Here is an 18,173-nt window from a genome sequence, read left to right as displayed (position 1 = left end):
AATGCTATCCGGCTCAACGGCAATTGAGATAAATTTGATTTGTTTTGTTTTACTTTCTTCCCAACTCTAATCCCATCATGCAGTGATTGATTGGATAGAATAGGGGGCAGGGATGGTGTCGGTGATGAAAAGTAGCACACGTACGAGATTTCCAAACAATAAGTTAAGCTATGGTTATGAAAAAATGTTATAGTAATCCTCATGCGAGCCGCGTTTCATGACTGGTTTTTCAAGAATGAATGTACCCAAATTCAAGCAACAATGCATTGAAGAACAAGCAAGCAATCTTGTCCTAAGTGGGTCAGCTGATGGCTGATATCCGAACGCCAGCTCCCCAGCATTGAAAAGTCCTCCCATATATATATATATATATATATATATATATATATATATATATATATATATATATATATATATATATATAAAAGCACTAATAGAATGGGATGTACTGCCCACATCCGTACTGTCCCCCCTGAACTATTATTTAAAAATGAAGTACTCTTTTCTGCGCACTGGCCACTACATTAATTACCGAGATTTAATATAAATTAACTATGGATAAATAGAGACCTTATGAGATAAACACCTAGTGTGTCTCAATAAACAAAAGTATCATAAAAATAAATTAAAATTCGACTTTCAATCTTTGGTTATTCATGATAAACACTAAGAACCGAGAATAAATACAAAGTTCAGATGCATGTGTCAATAAATAAAAATATCACAAAAATAAATAAAAACTTGATTTTCTATCTTTGGTCAGATTAGGGCTTATTCATAATAAACAGTAAAAATGAAAGATAAATACAAAACCTAGATGCAATAAAATACAAAATAGTATAGAATAACAGTAAATTTTATGAGAGTAAATACCTCGCTGCATTTTCGCACTCCCCTTTAGAAATAAATAAAAAATACTAATTTTTTCTTAATAAATATATATTTTTTATAATAAATATCTAGCCTGCGGGGTTTTTTTTTTTTGCTGAAAAGCCTGCGGCGTTCAAAAAAAAAAGAAACGAACATCACGGAAATATATAGAGACATGGGTTGAAGTATTAATTTCTTTTTCGCAACGCGGTGCTGGTGTTCTGGAGAGAGGGGAGAAGACCAGTCCATTAATGGATTGAGGGTGAGAGCGTGAGGAACAGCCCCAATAAGCCCCCTATCTTATTAATACTTTTTTTATTAACGACTCCATTATCTTATTAACTGAGGCTCTTATTATTTTAGAATTGATGCCCGATCATCTGACTCGTCCGAATTTTCCTTTCGGTTGGAGCATAATATCTCTCTATATATAATATAATAACTTTTTTTACATAAATATTCTTTTAAAAAAATAAATTTATATAAATATTTTTAAAAAATTTATATTTATTTATGTATTCTCTATCTGTGCACAAATATTTTTTTATATTTCATCGTAATTATCTTATAAATATTTTTTTATAACTATCTATTAAAAATATTGTAATTATTTTAATTTAAAATCGTTAGTTTTTTAACGGCAGCGTGGATACATATATAAAAATAAAAATTAAAAAATTAAAATAGTTAAATAAATATTATATATATATTAATTTTAGAGAATATTAATATAAAATTTGATGTTGGGGGGGGGGGGTGGTGGTATTCAGGAAAAAAAAAAACTCTGGTTCGAGAAGGAGCTTGGTCCGACGTTCGGCGCGTTGCAAACGGGGGCCGAACCACGCGGGAAAGCAGACTACGTCGCTCGCATACCATTTGGCCGACACGCCACGCTATCCAACCTCCATCCCGCCACGTAGAAACCTGCATCGCGCGCGGTCGCGAACCCTTTCCAGCATTGCGCCACCGAACCTGGACGCCTTCCCGTCCTCCTTCGTCCCCTCCCCCGTCTCCCTCTTCAGTTCCATTGTATATAATCCTGTCCTTTCGCATCTAGCTCTTCTTACAAGATAGATACATAGATAGAGAGAGAGAGAGAGAGAGAGAGAGAGAGTGATATGGAAGGGGGGAAGAGGAGAGGAGGAGGAGGAGAGAAGAAGGATTTGTTCCATGTGATTCATAAGGTGCCGGCGGGGGATAGCCCATATGTTCGAGCCAAGCACCTCCAGGTACTACTATTTCTTAATCCCTTCCTGTTCCCTTAATTAACTTAAAGTTCATATTTTTAACGAGATTTTGTTCATATTTCCTCAATTAATCTTCGTGTTTTTTGAATTGCTGCGGATTTCCTCCTTCGTTTTGTTAATTATGGTTTGGTTTTAATTTGCAAACGTTCGATTTTATGAATTTTCTCATTATTAGCTGCTATAATCATCGACCTTGTGCAAGTTTATATTTTGTTAGGATTTCTTAGAGAAATTTTCTTCAACATTTTGAGCTTTATAATGTGCCGTTCCCAACTGTAGAATTATTAGAGTTTTCTTTCTCTTTTTTTTCTTTTTTTTTTTGGTGGCTATTACTGTGATGTTCGATAATTTTTATGCTTAATTAATGTTCTTGTTCAACAAAATGGTGTGCACCAGATTTTTTTTATATTTTGTTTTGTTTTCTTTTTGAGTTTGAATTTGGAGGAATGTTCTTTTCTTCAACCTCCTGTAGCTGACTAGTATCTTGGTCAGAAAGGAAGAGAAATAATGATGGTGATTGATTTATTATGGCGTTATATCGGTCGTTATCTCCTTGGATGTATCAAAAAGTTTCTTACTTTAATTCATAGGCCATTTTATTGGTCGAATAATACTGCTAATTATTCCTGTTTTCCAGTAAATCTTTAGTTTTATGACATGTTGGTGAATTGGTGAGGAATTGGTCTGCTGCCTGTATTTGTTATTTTGGCTCCTCTAAAGCTTTCATTTCTTATGATCTTTCTTTCTATTGATGATCTCAGGACATCTTGTTTGCCATGATTTCTTTCTAGAATCTAAACTTCCTTTCAAAATCTTATAAATGCAGAGCTTGTGACTATGCTCCCAAGTTTTCGATTTATCATCTCATTTACATTGTAGTTGTACCTTGCTGTTGGGACCCAAACAAAGTGAGATCCAACCTCATCATATTTAAATGGGAAATGACACCACTAAACAGCATCATTTCGAGGATGTCTGACCTGATTTAGTGATTAGTATCTGGACCAGATTTCATGCACACACACAACAGAACTCGTAATTGAGTCATGGATTTCCTTTAAAAACTAAAGAAGCAATTGCTATCTATTTAACAAAACTAGGTAGTGTAATATTAGAGTTTTCGATCCTCTCTTCGCGGCATGTTATCTTACCACACTTTCTTATATTTCAGTAGACACCATTAATTCGAGCCTGCAATGAGAATAGCATTTGCAAGTGATGCTTTGTGATCTATAACCTATCAGCACTCTATTAGTTTTCCAGTTATAATTGCTGAAACTGGAAATCCTCACTAATGGGAGAATACACAATCAAATGATTCAGCTTGTGGAGAAGGATCCAGAGACAGCGATCGTATGGTTTTGGAAGGCAATCAATGCTGGGGACCGAGTGGACAGTGCACTGAAGGACATGGCAGTGGTGATGAAGCAGCAGGACCGGGCAGAGGAAGCCATAGAAGCCATCAAATCCTTCAGGCACCTCTGCTCTAAGCAGGCACAGGAATCCCTGGACAATCTCCTCATCGACCTTTACAAGGTATCAACCTATTTCCTACCAGCTGAAAGTATAATGCATCATAAGTATCACTTCTGTCCATAAGGAAACATTTTTTGATGATCAGAAATGTGGAAGGGTAGATGAGCAGATTGAGCTTCTGAAGCAAAAGCTGCGGATGATACACCACGGTGAAGCCTTCAATGGGAAGACAACCAAGACGGCACGCTCCCATGGCAAGAAATTCCAGGTCTCCATCCAGCAAGAAACCTCACGCATCCTGGTAATTTACCATCATTCCAAACTCGTTGCTGCTAGGAAGCTATTACTACTAGTTTTAAAATCACAGCCATATTCAGCTTAAAAAACTTTTTAAGATAAGAAAGGCTCAAGACTAAACATACATCCGTACGGGTTCCACATACTTTTTTCGTTCAAGTCCTGACATTCTCGTTAGGCTAAGAGTTCAAATTCATTCAAATCTAATCACAAACATCACGATCGGCCCGTGGTCAGCCCAAATGGATCCGTGCTGCAGTATCTCCTAATTCACATAGTTTATGGGTCGAGTCCGCTCTGATACCATTTGTAACAACCTAAGACCTCATCTAAAATGGTCAGCCGAAAAGTATCATTTGCGTTTTTTGATTCTGTATAAGTATCCAAAATTTATCCAGTAAATAATCGATGTGGGACTAAACATATGCCTGCATAGGTCTTTTCTTTTTCAACGCCTTTGCAATTATGAATACCTACCTATAATTATCTTGGAATCAAATATCGCATGAGTCTCACCTCTGTGTGTGATTTTCTAAAAGGTGGCAGGCCTATGGGAATCTACACTTTGCCATGTACCATGTCATCATCACATCCATTAATCCTTAATCAAGGTGAGAGAAGCTTTCTAGTGTCTGATTTTTCGCCAACCATTTGACAGGGCAATCTGGGTTGGGCGTACATGCAGAAGAACAATTATGATGCAGCCGAGGTGGTATACCGCAAAGCTGAAACGATCGAGCCTGATGCTAACAAGGCCTGCAATCTCAGCCTCTGCCTCATCAAAAAAGGGCGGTTCAATGAGGCCCGGGCAGTGCTCGAGGAAGTCTTGCACCAGAGATTTTCAGGCTCTGATGAAAGCAAGATAATTAGCCGGGCAGAAGAGTTGCTGCGTGAGCTCGAGCTGCAGCCGCCGGCCGTTTCTCCATTGGAGATTGGAGAGGAGATCATGGAGAGACTGGATCTTGTGATGAACGATTGGGCCCCATTCAAGTCCAAGAGGTTGCCAATATTTGAGGAGATTTCCACTTGGAGAGACCAAATAGCTTGCTGATTCTTTTAGCTAGTCTTTGTTTTTGTTTGTTGCAGTGTTATGGAAATATGTAAATAATAGTCTGGTGGAAATGTTTACAACTCTGAGAGGAACTTTGTGATGATTTCTAGCGTTAGTTAAAATGCTAGTGCTGAATAAAACTGTTTCTACGTGAGGCTTAAGATACTTTTAAGGATCATTCGCAAATTCCCCTTGTACGTTGAGACGAGTGGCCTTGGACTCTTCTGGTGGAGCCGTGGACGACAAAAATGCCAGCTCTGTCGTCCACATTCTTTTGGCTGGAAATCGCATATCGTTTATGGTTCGCATGGTGCAGAAAGGGATGGCCCAAAATAATTGCCAGGAGTCTACAAGGAAGACATTGGTAGGTCCATGTAGATGTTCCAAGATCCTGATGGTTCCATTACGATGGCTCCAAGGAAATAGTGGCAAGTATTATTTTTTTCGAAAGGTTATTCTGTCTTCCACTGATCCTTTTAAAAAACTATTGAAGGGAGGTTAGGATATGGGTGAGAATAAGGGCCCATAAACTCAACCCAAAGTCTTTGGTTTTGGGTTTGACGAAAAAAAAAAAGTGGATTTATTGAGTACACTCAAGTGTAATTTGGTAGTTTGAAAAAGTAATCTCAAAGTATGGTGAGGTAATTTAACAAATGCCCGATTACCCGAAAACTAGCTATTGTTATGTTCGTTATTGAAGATGAATTATGGCTGTAAATTATATTCGAGTCTGGATCTAATGTCTACCTTTGACTTAGCCATGTCTACCTTCATCAATCAAATCTTCTGGATGCTCCTTTGATGGCTCAATAAATTGATGAACTTGTTGAAAATTCCCATAGGCCTCGATAAGCAAGAGAATAAGAAATCATATTAGTGTGTTGTGCAATGCCTAGGGCTTCTGCAAGTACTTGCAACGAAGCTTTTTTATTTTTTTTTGATAATAATCCACAAGTTCAAATACAGAAGAAACAATAATAGTGGAAAACACAAAGAAAACCAGAAAAAAATCAACTACCTATCCTTAGCAAAAGATTAAACTCTGAAGGCAGGTTAGAATCATCAGCGAAGTTCATATTATATTCTCTCCAGCCAACCAATCCTCCGCCCCAGCATTTGTTTCATGAAAAACATGTCGAGCTAAAAACACCGCGAATTAGAAACTAAACATGGAATATCCTTCCAGCAGAAGATTCTTTGAAGTAGATAGTTAGGAATTAATCCAATGGAAGATGGTAGAATCTCCTTCCAAAATCACCTTGCTGCAATGCAAAACTCGCAAAGCCATGGTAAGCCATTCTGATCTTCTTCTATCATCTTCAAAAATTCAGCAGCAAATCGCATGGATGACTAGAAATTTGGTTCGAGCTTATAGCAATCTGGTTGAAGACTCTCTGGTTGCGTACCCAGCACAACCACCATCCGAAATAAGCCACTGGAGATTGAAGAAATGGGGAACCACAAATAGACATAACATACCAAATTTGTGCCATTTGATCCATACGATAAATTCCAACAGTAGCTGACAAGCTCGCCAAGTTCGTTTTGCAAACACACAGCCCAACAAGATATGATGCAAGTTCTCTACCTTCCCATAAATGTCACAATTACCTTCAGACTCGTGAAGAAGACGCCGCTGCAGAAGTATCGACTTACATGGAAGTCGATTCCAGTATACTTCCTACCAAAAAAGTTTCACCCTTGGAATTGTAGCCAACCTCCAAATGGAAGAGAATATTCTGCAATGAGGCTTTAATTGATGCTCGGCCTTCGATAGCTTTACCATTTGATAAAATGATGATGAGAGAATAAATATGGATCGAAAGAAAGAAGAAAAGGCAGCATCATGCCAAATGGATTAGGACAATAATGAAACTGAAGGCTTTAAAACAATCTTCATAAATAACTCAAATAATCTTCATAAATTCATCATTTTACAAAAACCCATATTTGTAGACTTTACAACAATGAAAAACCTTGCTTGCCATCCAAAGATTAAGACTCTTCAACTTATCCCTTATGATCCTAGAACTCTTTTCAAATAGTTTGACTTGACTCGTGAGTCATCCAAATATTTTCAAACAACTGAAAATTAAATCCTAACAATTTTCTGACTTATCCAACCCACCATATAACTAATCTACAACTATTGCACCCAATTTTACTGAAATCACGACTCTAAAAATCAACTCTAAATATATCAAAAAAAATCCTAAAATATAATAAAAATATTTTTTGTCTTCCATTACAAGATCACAGCTAGACTATCAGCCACTCCTCCGAATCACGATACAGCAGGTACAAAATGCAGGTCAGACTTGAGGAATGATCATGAATTAGTTCAGACAAACAAACAAACATACAAAGAGAAGGAGATGCAATGAGACTGTTCCACACTTTTAACATCAATCTAATTGATTATCCAGTGTGATACTCAAATGATCATGTCCGTCTGGCTTTAGCATGCTGGTAACTGACAACAAAGAGGAGATGACCAACTACAGCACTAATCACTACCAACAGAGGCGAACAGCAAATCCTCAATCTCATCAGATCAATGCATCATTATCCCTCATAAAATTGATAAAATGACCATAGTGTGACAACAGGGAATGGTAAGACCTTTCTACTCATATAGCAAGAAAGAATAGCGTTCAGGCTATACATGCATAACATCCAAAATACAATGTCAATCCCAACCCAGTTCCTAACAGGAGAACATCAGAAAGAAAATACTCATTCACAAGGGATAATACTCAACCACAATTCTTCAAGAAAGCACATATTTTTATGTAGTCACAAATGATATTACTACATTCAAAAGCACCGGTTTGAGTGAGGGAGGTGCAGTGATCATATATCCACCCATATCAGCATTTGAAGCCATGACAAACAGACAGGATTATGATGAGGATTAATGCAATGATGATGCCCAAAACAATCAGCTTTATCTTCATGTTCTGGAACCACATCCTCCTCCTCATCTTTGTCCCTTGCTGCCTGAAATCTTGAGCCTGCAAGCCCCAGATACAAGAAAACAAATTAATTCAAGCTGCCCTTGGGGGGGAACCCCCAAAAATGAAACTGAATGCAAACTATCCTGTCTGCATAATACTCCCAGATGAAAATCCAAGAAAACATTCAGAGGCCTACTAAGGGTTGGTGGATGTAAGTTACAGACCTGAGAACGAAGATTCTCAGTTTTGTCGACAAGCAGCTCGATTTTCTCCCCACGATCAAGAACCTGAAAATTAAGAGACGATGATCTCAAGGATTTAATTATGCTACTTGCCAGGAACAAGGCAGTACTGGCAACATTCAACAACTTAGAACAACAAAATCTTTAAAATGATCACAAGTTGTTGCATTAAAGTAGATATCAGGATGCACCTTTTCGATATTTTCCATCATAACTCCTTTAACTTCTGAAACCTGTGCTTTCACTTTCGCCAGTTTGCTTATTTCCTCAGGGTGGTCCACACAATACTGCATATGCTCTTTCAGTTTTGGCCTGCAATTTCAGTAAATATTTTTCAACATTAAATAATGATTTTGCTACAAAAAAGAAAATAAAGGCACGGCAGTTTCTTTGATTGGTTAGGAAACAAAAAGATACCCAAACTCTCGGTTGAGGCCGTTAGCTGCAGCAGTTGCAGCTTTTCCTCCTCCATATCTTTTGTTGAAATCCTCCTTAATCCTCTCCAGGAAGGCAATTGGAATTTGTCTGCCAGCTGACTCACCTGCGACTACACAATATGCTGCAAAATCCAAGATTGATTTTAGCTATCCATAATGAGTGTGTAAAGGCAAAGAACTTCTGCATTCATGTACTCAGTTTAGATATGCAAAATTCTTGTAAGACTACCCAAAAAAAATTAGATAGCACTTTGTTGACAAAGATTACAAAAGCATGAACTGGTACCAGAATACATCCTTGTGTAAGGTATAAAGAACAATAAACCAGCCCATAATACCAAAAGATTATGCCCAACCCACCAAACTTAGACCAGTTTATTTGATCAGCCTCAACAATCACACTACTTGGAGCACAAACATTTGCAGAGCACCTATTGCTGAATACAAGTAAAGTAAATGCTAAACATGACACTCAGCAAGAACAAGTCGAGAGCTATCAAAAGATGAGTCCGAGAGCATCAGCATGGATCTTAGAAGTACAAAATCACATAGCCACAAAAGATTATCACTACAGATACCAGATGATAGGTTTATCACTGCTTATCAGAGTTACAACCAAAATTTTGCTTAGGCTTTCAACTCACTAAAAGAAAGTATCATATGCCTCTCTTCCAGATCCGAGAGTACCTGTAACAAGAAATCTTTTAAAATCTGTTAATATTCTCCCTCTTCCAATAACAGCCTAACCATGTGATTATGCACAGCCTAACCTCGGACACAAAGTGCTGCCAATTTCGATAGAACAACAAAATTTTCCATACACTCAACCGAGTACATATCAGACTGCTCTCACAGTCATTACACAACTAGTGCTGTGACAAAATAAGGTACCGCTCAAGATACCCTAAGAGTACAACTATAATTTCTTTGTACACCCATCATGTCTAATGATTCATCCTTGTTTAGCTCTTTTTTGAATCAGACTTGTTCATCATATTGCTACTTAATGTTATCCAGGAACCAACCAGCCAAATATCACAACTATATACTTTTAATCCACCAATTACAGAGAAGTCCTTAAATGATTTAAAGTCCCAATTGAAGTAACATCAGATACAAGATACAGAAGTTATTGGGAACAATAGTCATAGACCGACAAGAGACAATCATTTTATGGTAGCACTTCCCAAAGCAATCATTCTTACCATGCCATAATAACAGAAAAACGACCAAGATGGTTGTAAAAGGAGACCTCTATACAGCCAAACTTTAATTGACAACCTTGAAGATCTCAATCACCTATTACTGACACCCAATCATAAGATCTGATATTGCCCGCAGCTGGCACTACCAGGCAAACAGTACCTCTATGAAATAAAATGATGATGTTGAATTTGCTCAATTGTTAACCATCAAACAATTATAAAGGTGTCCTGCTGGTTCTATGTCCAGTTAATTTCCAGGTATCAAAAGAATAAATATAAGGGGACAGCGAGATAAGCCCTCTTTTTGCACAGAAAATTGTTCAGTATTGGGAATATCACGTAATATGAGCCATTACATACAGACAAGAAAATATAAGAGCATATTCTTTTGGATGACGGCCTTGTTATATTCCCTCTTTGATGGTCATAATGTGGTTTTCTTTTTCTTTTTCTTTTATCATATTAGTGTTTTAGAGAGAAAATAGAATGTAACTATCATCATCTTTTAAACTAACACAGTATATACTCCCCTAAGTAAACAGAATCAATGTCCAACAGAAACAATGTACTGCTAGGAAGTAGACAAGATAAGAAACTATGCAAGAAAGATTACTGATACCAATGAAGAAGAAAAAAGCTTAATAACCACTATATACAGAAAATACGCATATATGATATGGTGTGAAAGCATAAGAGAATATCAGATCAACAGGAAATGCAGCACCATAATCCACAACTAAACTCATCTTACAGGGAAAAAAACCAGCCACATTTCATCCAACCAAACTATAATGCTTATCATGGAGATAAATCTTCAGGGTTTGAATAACATAACAGAGGATTACACAGCCCTGCATTCTACGATGACATCATAACCCAGGAAAATAACCTAACATAAGTGTTGAATATAGTGGGCATAGCTTATGCAATAATACAGAGATATAACAAACTCCATGTGCTGAAAAAAATGTGTATTGATATTAAGTCGTGAAATTTTCAAGACATTCTAAAAAGCCCCAAGCAAATGACTGTGAACTATGTCATAACAGGAAGATCATCCAAATCCTGCATTTCATGCGCTTGTGCATTGATTCAATAAAAGAATTCATAGAAAATTTAAGAACTAGGTGTACTGATATCTTTCAGAAAATGCAAAACCTTCAGCTTAGTACATCTAAGAACATGCATGGACACAATTTTTCCAGCATTGTGCCAGCTAGTTTATAAATGAAACCAATGAAGCCTTCATCCATAACAGAGAAGTTGCTTGACTGGCAGGAGAGAAATAAATGCAAATGCAAGACTGCAATTCATCAGCCATCACAAATAGAAAGCTTTCGGCCAAAATATTATTCCTTTGAGAAAGTTATTTTAGAAATTACAAGAAAGCTTCCCAACAGGAATTTATCATGCTTGTCATCTAAAAGACATGCTTACACCTTAGCTTTCAAACCTTCTGACAATGTATAAACTCAAACATGTGACTGGAAATATGGATACACAAAAATCTTATAATACAAATTTCAAGCCGATCTCAACCTAACATCAACACTACGAATTGGGGGCTAATCTCTAACCAAAGCAATATTATTCACATAGAGTCCTAATATTAAATGCACAAGACACAGTCAAAAGGATAGGAACATCAAAGATTTAAAAAGACAAAGGGGAAAAAACTCCATCAGGAATCTCAATCAAGGCCAACATAGATTTCTGCACAGCAGGAATCTGGGCTTCTTGTTATAGTTTAAATTTGAAATGGAGAAATTGTTAGGTGGAAACTATAAGCCACCCATAATCTTGATAGTTCAGTCCTCAATCCTCGTGACCACATAGTGAACATCCACTCGCTGAATTAGCAAACTTATCACCGAGGTGAGAGGATAAATTTAAGTATCATTTACTGATTCATGAAAACATGAAGTAACATAAACAAGTATCAGCTTGTTCTTCAAAAAAAAAAAAATGAAGTACTCAATAAGAAAAATTTAAACACTACTGCAAAATACTACTAGAAATGAAAATTCTTAGCATTTAAAATGACATGACCAAACAAATAAGATGCACTAAAAAATTCATAAAAGAAGTCCATCCAAGCTTAATTTTTTTCAACTCTCTAGGTCTTCCAACTCCTTGCAATTAACTCTTTCACTCGTGTTACCGTATTACCTCATCAACAGAAAAGAAAGAGATAAAGCAATGAGCATAAATTACACCTACCACTGCCCTCCCAGTCATACAGATCTTCCGATACAGCATATAACATAAGAACAACTAAAACACATTAACATGATAGATCATTAAAAAAAAAAGCCGCTTGCTACTTTTTTCTCTTTATGCTCAGAAATCACACGGATCAATCGAAACAAAGCATCTCGACATGGATCGTCATCCAACGATGCCAGAGAGCAGACGTAGCAACAGAATCTAACCATAATTACCAACAAACAACAAATAGAAAACCCTAGCATTAACCAACCCATGTAATCAAACACAAATCAATCAGAACAACCAAATACCGCTAAAAATCGTACGAATCCGAAGCAACCTAGCAAGAATTCCACCAAGAAAGCAATCAATAAAGGAGAAAAATCAAAGGGAAATCGAAGGAGGGCGATCGGGGGGCTTACTGTATCCGTCCTCGACAAGGTAGTTGAAGGTGTGACCGTCGCAGTTGTAGGTGAACTTGTTGTTGCTCGCCGGGAGCTTCTGGAGGCATTGGGAGGCGATGCTGGTGAAATTCCCCGTGAATTCCGTGTACTCCGCCAGGATCACCGTCCCCCGAGCCACGAAGCTATAGATCAGCGACTGCTGCCCCATCTCTCCTCCCCCCAAAGCCCTAACCCTAGATCTATCGACGCCGAAGAGGAGAAAAGAAGAACGAAGGCGATGGAGGCCGATCTCTGTCGGAGAGCCTTTTTCTCCTCTCTCTCTCTCTCTCTCTCTCTCTCACGAGAAATGATAGGGGGGCGACGAATACTATTTGCTTTATTTATAGATTTTTATTGTCTTATTTCGAACTTTGTAGGGGGTTAGATGTAAAACGTACGCCCTTCCTTGAAGCGGAAGCGAGATCTGTTTCAATTTCTACAAAAATGCCCTCGTGTTTCGACGAATTACTAGAGCTGCCATTGCTTGCTTCTCACGCGGATGACCCGCGTACCCCATTATGGCTGTCAACTTTCAAGATTGCCACTGACAGCTAATTTTAATTTCCGTGGCTGGTGATCGCGATTAGTTTTCCTGGAACATTGGATGGTGAATCTGTGATTATAATGAAAAAGACTGGCGTTTGTTTAGGAAAGGGATGGGATATCTCAATTGTTAGGTGTTCTCGAAATTCCAATCACCGGCATCGAATGGCGCCTCCCGTCAGAAGAAACGTTGCCGTCGTCGTGCTTTCTGTCGAAATGTTAGGGGCGCCAGATAAGCACCCATACCTTTCCGTCCGACATGGCACAGAGGGATTGGTGTTCATTGAATTATACACTTCCAAATTAGCATTACAACGGGACCACAGAAATATTTTGTGCACCGTTAGGCGCCCCTAAAGTATCTTTATTCTCTTTTGACCCTTTTTTTTTCTCCTTCGCTTCCTAAAAAGAATAGAAACATATTTTTTTTACCTTAGCTAGCATGCAGTTTTTATTTTTGAAATTTCAAATTAGTGGTATCATCCGCAGAGAGCATTGTATCTCGTCCGTTCATCTAATTATGTGATATCTGATCACAAACAGCAAGCACCGTTTTTAGGCTCTTAGTCAGCTGCCACGTAGTTGGATAGTCGAATCGAAAGCAGGTGAGGGTGGGTCGCACGAGGGATTGGGACGTTCGGCCGTCGGCGTTACGCTGTTGTGCTGAAAGCGACGCTGTCCCTGGCTCCCAGTTCTTCTAGAGACGGAGACCAGAGATAGAGATGAGAACGAGCCAAAACCGTGTAATTCGTGGTCGGTTTAAGGGATCGGTCTGGTCAAATGAAACGGAGGGGCCTGGTCAGCACGAGCCATGACCGAATTGGATGCGTCTTAACGGGATGATGATATGGTCAAAGTTGGGGATAATGGTTTCAATTGCCTGGTGATTTCCATGCTTGGACTATCTTGGCTAAGGCTGCAAATAGGTCGAATTGACCCGTCACCTAATCTGATACAACCTGCTTAGACCCGACCCTACTCATTTTGGAGGACCCGTGGGCCCGGTCGTGTTCGAAAATTGGACATGTTTCATTTTTTGGGTCAGATTTTGGATTTACTGAATTTAGATCCGACCCGACCTGATCCAAACCATTTGAAATTTGGGTAATTTTGGATTTTCAATTTTATGACCCGCCTCCGATCTGATCCGAACCATTTGAAATTTAGGTAATTTTAGATTTTCAATTTTATGACCCGCCTCTAACCCGATCCAATCTGAATTTATAAAATTATTTGGGCCCACGGGCCGCAGTCTGCCGGAGTGCAAATAAGTTCTAAAGCCATAGATGGGTTTGATTCGAACCGGTCCCGAACTAGACCGAATTTTTTGGATTGGGTTCGAGTTATATATAGACCCGACCCTAATCTGACCTGAATGAATCATTGGATCAAGAATTGTAGCGGTAGACCCGATCGAATCCGATCTTTTTTGGAGTTGGATCTAGGTCCAAAATTAGAATCAGAATAAATAATCGAGCCGGTCGGGTCACCCCGACCTATTTGCACCCTAATCTCGCTTTTTTGACAGTGAACAGGTGCCTGCTGCGTTGTATTTGCGACCTTGCTTGCTTTAGCGGGTAATTCCACACATTATGATGGGAACTGATTTTTTCACCCTTTCTCATTCTTTGCTGCAATCTTGCAGTGGCGACATTGAGACAAGCTGTCCAAACACAAACTCACAAATTTTCACTAAATTAACTCTCCCTCGCCATACTTTTTGTTGGGGAAAAAATCCCAAGTCATACCGCCACGGAGGCGCTCGGCCAAAGAGCGCCGACCGGAAAGGCGCTCGGCCAAAGAGCGCCGACCAGGATGGCGCCCGACCAGAGAACACCGACCAGGAAAGCGCTCGACTAAAGAGCGCCGACCAGAAAAACCGCCCAATAGAGGCGCTCGGCTAGAAAGCGCTTGCCCAAAGGGCGCCGACCAGAAGTACTAGAAGTAACCCCGCCACAGGGCGCCCCATTGGGCGACCAGCTCGGCTCGGCAGGGGTGCCGAGCCGATTGCCTTGACCAAATGTTCAACTCCCGCCTAACCCTCTAAGGGACCTGACAACTCCACTACAACCTGCCGCTATCTCCAAGTTATCAAGGCATAAGATCTCCGCAGGTATTCGGCACGACCCGCCATTAATGCATGATACCCCCTCAAGTCTCCGATGCACTCAGTCATTTAATGAACACGGCTCAAGGCGATCTCCGGATCACTGAACCATCAAAGCGTATGGCTCTCCCTGACCGCCGGTTCACTCGGTAATAAATGCACTTACCATCCACGGACCCCAGGCCCACCACGGCCGGCGGTTCAACCACTCCAACAGGTCCGATCGACCGTGACAACTCCCTGGTTCCGGTCTGATTCGGCCTTATTCTCCACTACGCCATTAATGGGCCAAATGGTGCCCAATTATTACAAAAGAGGACAAATTCCTCTGTCACCTCCCAGGTAACACAATATCCCTCTATAAAAGGGAACCTGGGGGAAAGAAGGGGGGACCCGGACCCGGACCCGGACTCGGACCGGGACAAAAAATAAACAGCACAAACACAATTGAGCACAATATTCTCTTGATCTTCTCCACATATCTCTCTTCTTCGCTCTCTCTTGCTTGCTCTCTCCACATATTTGCCCCCTCTGACTTAAGCATCGGAGGGCCGGCGCCGGAAAGCCCGGCCACCGGCTTTTTTGCAGGACAGGACAGGACAGGACGCACTCTCCTTCGCCCATTCGTATCCCCCAGGAGGACGCCACCAGCCAGCGCACCGCCGACCACCGTCCTTGCGGCGGAGCTCCTCCTCCCCTGGCTCCGTGGCGGCCCCCGGGTCCAATTTCCAGCAACAGTTGGCGCTAGAGGAAGGGCCCAAGTCGCTGCCATGAAGCTAAGAAGCAAAGGGGCTTCCAACGCCTCTCGACGTCCTCCACCCAGTCCTAAACATTCTGTCCAAAACTCGCCGCCTCCGGCCGAGTCAACCCCTCAAGTCCGGCCGGAGCAGTTTGATGCCCTGGTGCAATAAGTGCAAGCCTTGGCTACCGCCGTCCAAAGCTTGCAACCCAGGGGCATCCCAACAGCACCACTTCCTCCGGCTCCAGTTCAACCGGAGCCTCCTACAAGCGGACTTCCCCTTCGAGGGCAGGACTCTCAAGTCCAGGCCTCCCTCTGGAGAGAGCACCCAGTCAGAGGCCATGGAGGCTGGCCACAACCTTCAGAAGCTGAGTCGGTTCTAGGGCAACCTGCACCCGAACGAACCGCTGCAGCGATCCTCCAGAATGATGAACTCGACAAGAAGGTCGAGAAACTGGAGCGCCAAATCCAGGCACTCCACGGAAGAAAATCAGGACATGATGGCGACTTCGAGTTTACTACGAAGTCGCCCTTCTCCCCGGAGATTGAAGATGAACCGGTTCCACTACGGTTCAAGATGCCCCAGGTGGAGCCTTACAACGGCAAGGCTGATCCCCTTGACCACCTGGAAAGCTACCGGGTCTTAATGGCCCTACAAGGAGCCTCGGAGGCCATGATGTGCAAAGCTTTCCCGGCGACACTCCGAGGACCAGCCCGGCTGTGGTTTATCGGGCTGAAGCCGAGTACTGTCTCCTCTTTTGAGCAGCTCGGCAGACAATTTGCTGGCAATTTTGCCGCCAGCCAGCCCCAGCGGCGGACATCGGACTCCCTCCTTGATATCAAACAGAAGGAGGGAGAATCCTTCAAGGAGTATTTGGACCGGTTTACCGCCGCAACATGGGAGGTCCGGGAGCTTGACCAGTCCATCGCCATGTCAGCGCTAAAGACTGGAGCCCGTTCTTACAGGTTCCTCTTCTCGATCGAGAAGAATTTCCCCGCGGACCTCACCGAAATGTTCGCTCGGGCGCGGAAGTATGCCAAGGCTGAGGAAGCCGTGGCTGTTAGGCGGGGCGGGACCGAGCAGAACCCCAAGAAGAGACGCCGTGAGGAGCGCGGCCAGCCCAGGAGCCCGTCTCCGCAACGAGCTAAGAATCCGCCCCGTCCGAAGAGTCCACCCCGGTTAAGGGGACCGCCACTGCAAAGGTCACCGCTCCGCCCGAGGTTCCCACTGCGGGCCCGTGCATCCGAGGAGAGGTATGAAAAATACACTCCCCTCAATGCTCCTCGGGCTGAAATCCTCATGGAGATTGAGGGTCGGGACCGCATCCGGCTCCCACCTCCAAAACAAGATACCAGAATCCGGCGTGACTCCCGGAAGTATTGTCGTTTCCACCGGGATCACGGCCATGATACTGAGGATTGTTATCAGCTCCGAAACGAGATCGAAGCACTCATCCGCCGAGGGGTGCTCGATCGGTTCGTGCAAGGCCGGCGTGAAGAAAAGAAGCCAGCCGAAGGAGCCGCCCAGCCTGAAGGTTCAAATGCCAACAGGCCCATCGCCGGCATCATCAACACCATCCGGGGCGGGGCCTCGGCCGGAGAAGCTTCAGGGGAAGAAACCTCCTCGAAGCGCCTGCGCGCCTCTGAAGCCATCTTCTTTTCAGATGATGATTTAGAGGGAGTCGAAACTCCCCATGATGATGCCGTGGTCATCTCCATGATCATAAATAAATTTGATGTAAAACGCATCCTGGTTGATAATGGAAGCTCGGCGAATGTTTTGTATTTTGGTGCCTATTGTAAAATGGGGATGACAAAAGAGCAGCTACGGAGGATGAATGCTCCGTTAGTTGGATTTACTGGGAATTCAGTCCTAGTAGAGGGTGAGATTGACCTTCTGGTCACAGCTGGGCTCGCCCTCCGTGAAAGTACCGTGGGGATGAGCTTCCTCGTGATACGCCTTCCCTCAGTCTACAATGCCATCCTCGGAAGGCCAGGCCTCAACGCCCTCCGAGCAGTGGTCTCAACTCACCACTTGCTCATGCAGTTTCCCACCGGCCAGGGAGTCGGCGAAGTTCGAGGAGATCAAATGGTGGCAAGGCGATGCTACCTGGCGACCCACGAGGCAAAGCGACCAGCCGAGGTGCCTGTCCCAGCAACCGACCAGCCCTCGACTAAGACTCTGAAGGCACGGGTCAACCCTCAGAAAGAGCGGGTAGAGCCTGGTGAGTTATTAATTCAAGTTCCTTTACGAGAGAACTCTCCCGGGCTAACCGTGCAGGTCGGCTCTGGCCTCAACGAGCATGAGAGGGGTCGCCTCGTTAATTTTCTACGCGACAACATGGACGTCT

The 18,173-nt window shown here is 42.0% G+C and overlaps 2 protein-coding genes across 6 annotated transcripts; one reads left to right on the top strand and one right to left on the bottom strand.

The window, feature by feature from the left end:
• The first annotated feature begins 1,640 nt into the window (after positions 1-1,640).
• LOC103720671 (protein SULFUR DEFICIENCY-INDUCED 1-like) lies at positions 1,641-5,106 on the top strand. Of its 5 annotated transcripts, none has more exons than XM_039120082.2 (5): positions 1,797-2,099; positions 3,441-3,653; positions 3,739-3,894; positions 4,430-4,462; positions 4,549-5,106. In XM_039120082.2, exons 1-5 carry the CDS (start codon positions 1,989-1,991, stop codon positions 4,939-4,941), a joined length of 906 nt encoding a protein of 301 aa, XP_038976010.2. In that variant the 5' UTR covers positions 1,797-1,988; the 3' UTR covers positions 4,942-5,106. The 5 variants fall into 5 exon arrangements, with proteins under 5 accessions (XP_008808718.3, XP_088577075.1, XP_038976010.2 ...); XM_039120083.2 differs by having other exon boundaries at positions 1,936-2,099; positions 3,289-3,653; XM_088720948.1 differs by having other exon boundaries at positions 1,976-2,099; positions 3,381-3,653.
• A 2,435-nt stretch (positions 5,107-7,541) lies between these two features.
• LOC103720672 (vesicle-associated membrane protein 721-like) lies at positions 7,542-12,776 on the bottom strand. The gene is made up of 5 exons (XM_088720951.1): positions 12,413-12,776; positions 8,558-8,699; positions 8,332-8,452; positions 8,123-8,185; positions 7,542-7,955 (listed from the first exon to the last, which is right to left on the bottom strand). The coding sequence occupies exons 1-5, from the start codon at positions 12,600-12,602 to the stop codon at positions 7,812-7,814; spliced, it is 660 nt and encodes a 219-aa protein (XP_088577077.1). The 5' UTR covers positions 12,603-12,776; the 3' UTR covers positions 7,542-7,811.
• Positions 12,777-18,173: the final 5,397 nt, after the last annotated feature.

This window comes from Phoenix dactylifera, chromosome 1 (assembly GCF_051530095.1).
Source record: "Phoenix dactylifera cultivar Ajwa chromosome 1, Ajwa_hap1_PhDact_Kaust_v1.1, whole genome shotgun sequence".
Classification (NCBI taxonomy): Eukaryota; Viridiplantae; Streptophyta; class Magnoliopsida; order Arecales; family Arecaceae; genus Phoenix; species Phoenix dactylifera.
The sequence above is the reverse complement of the archived record's forward strand: the minus strand, read 5'-3'. Positions and strand labels throughout refer to the sequence as shown.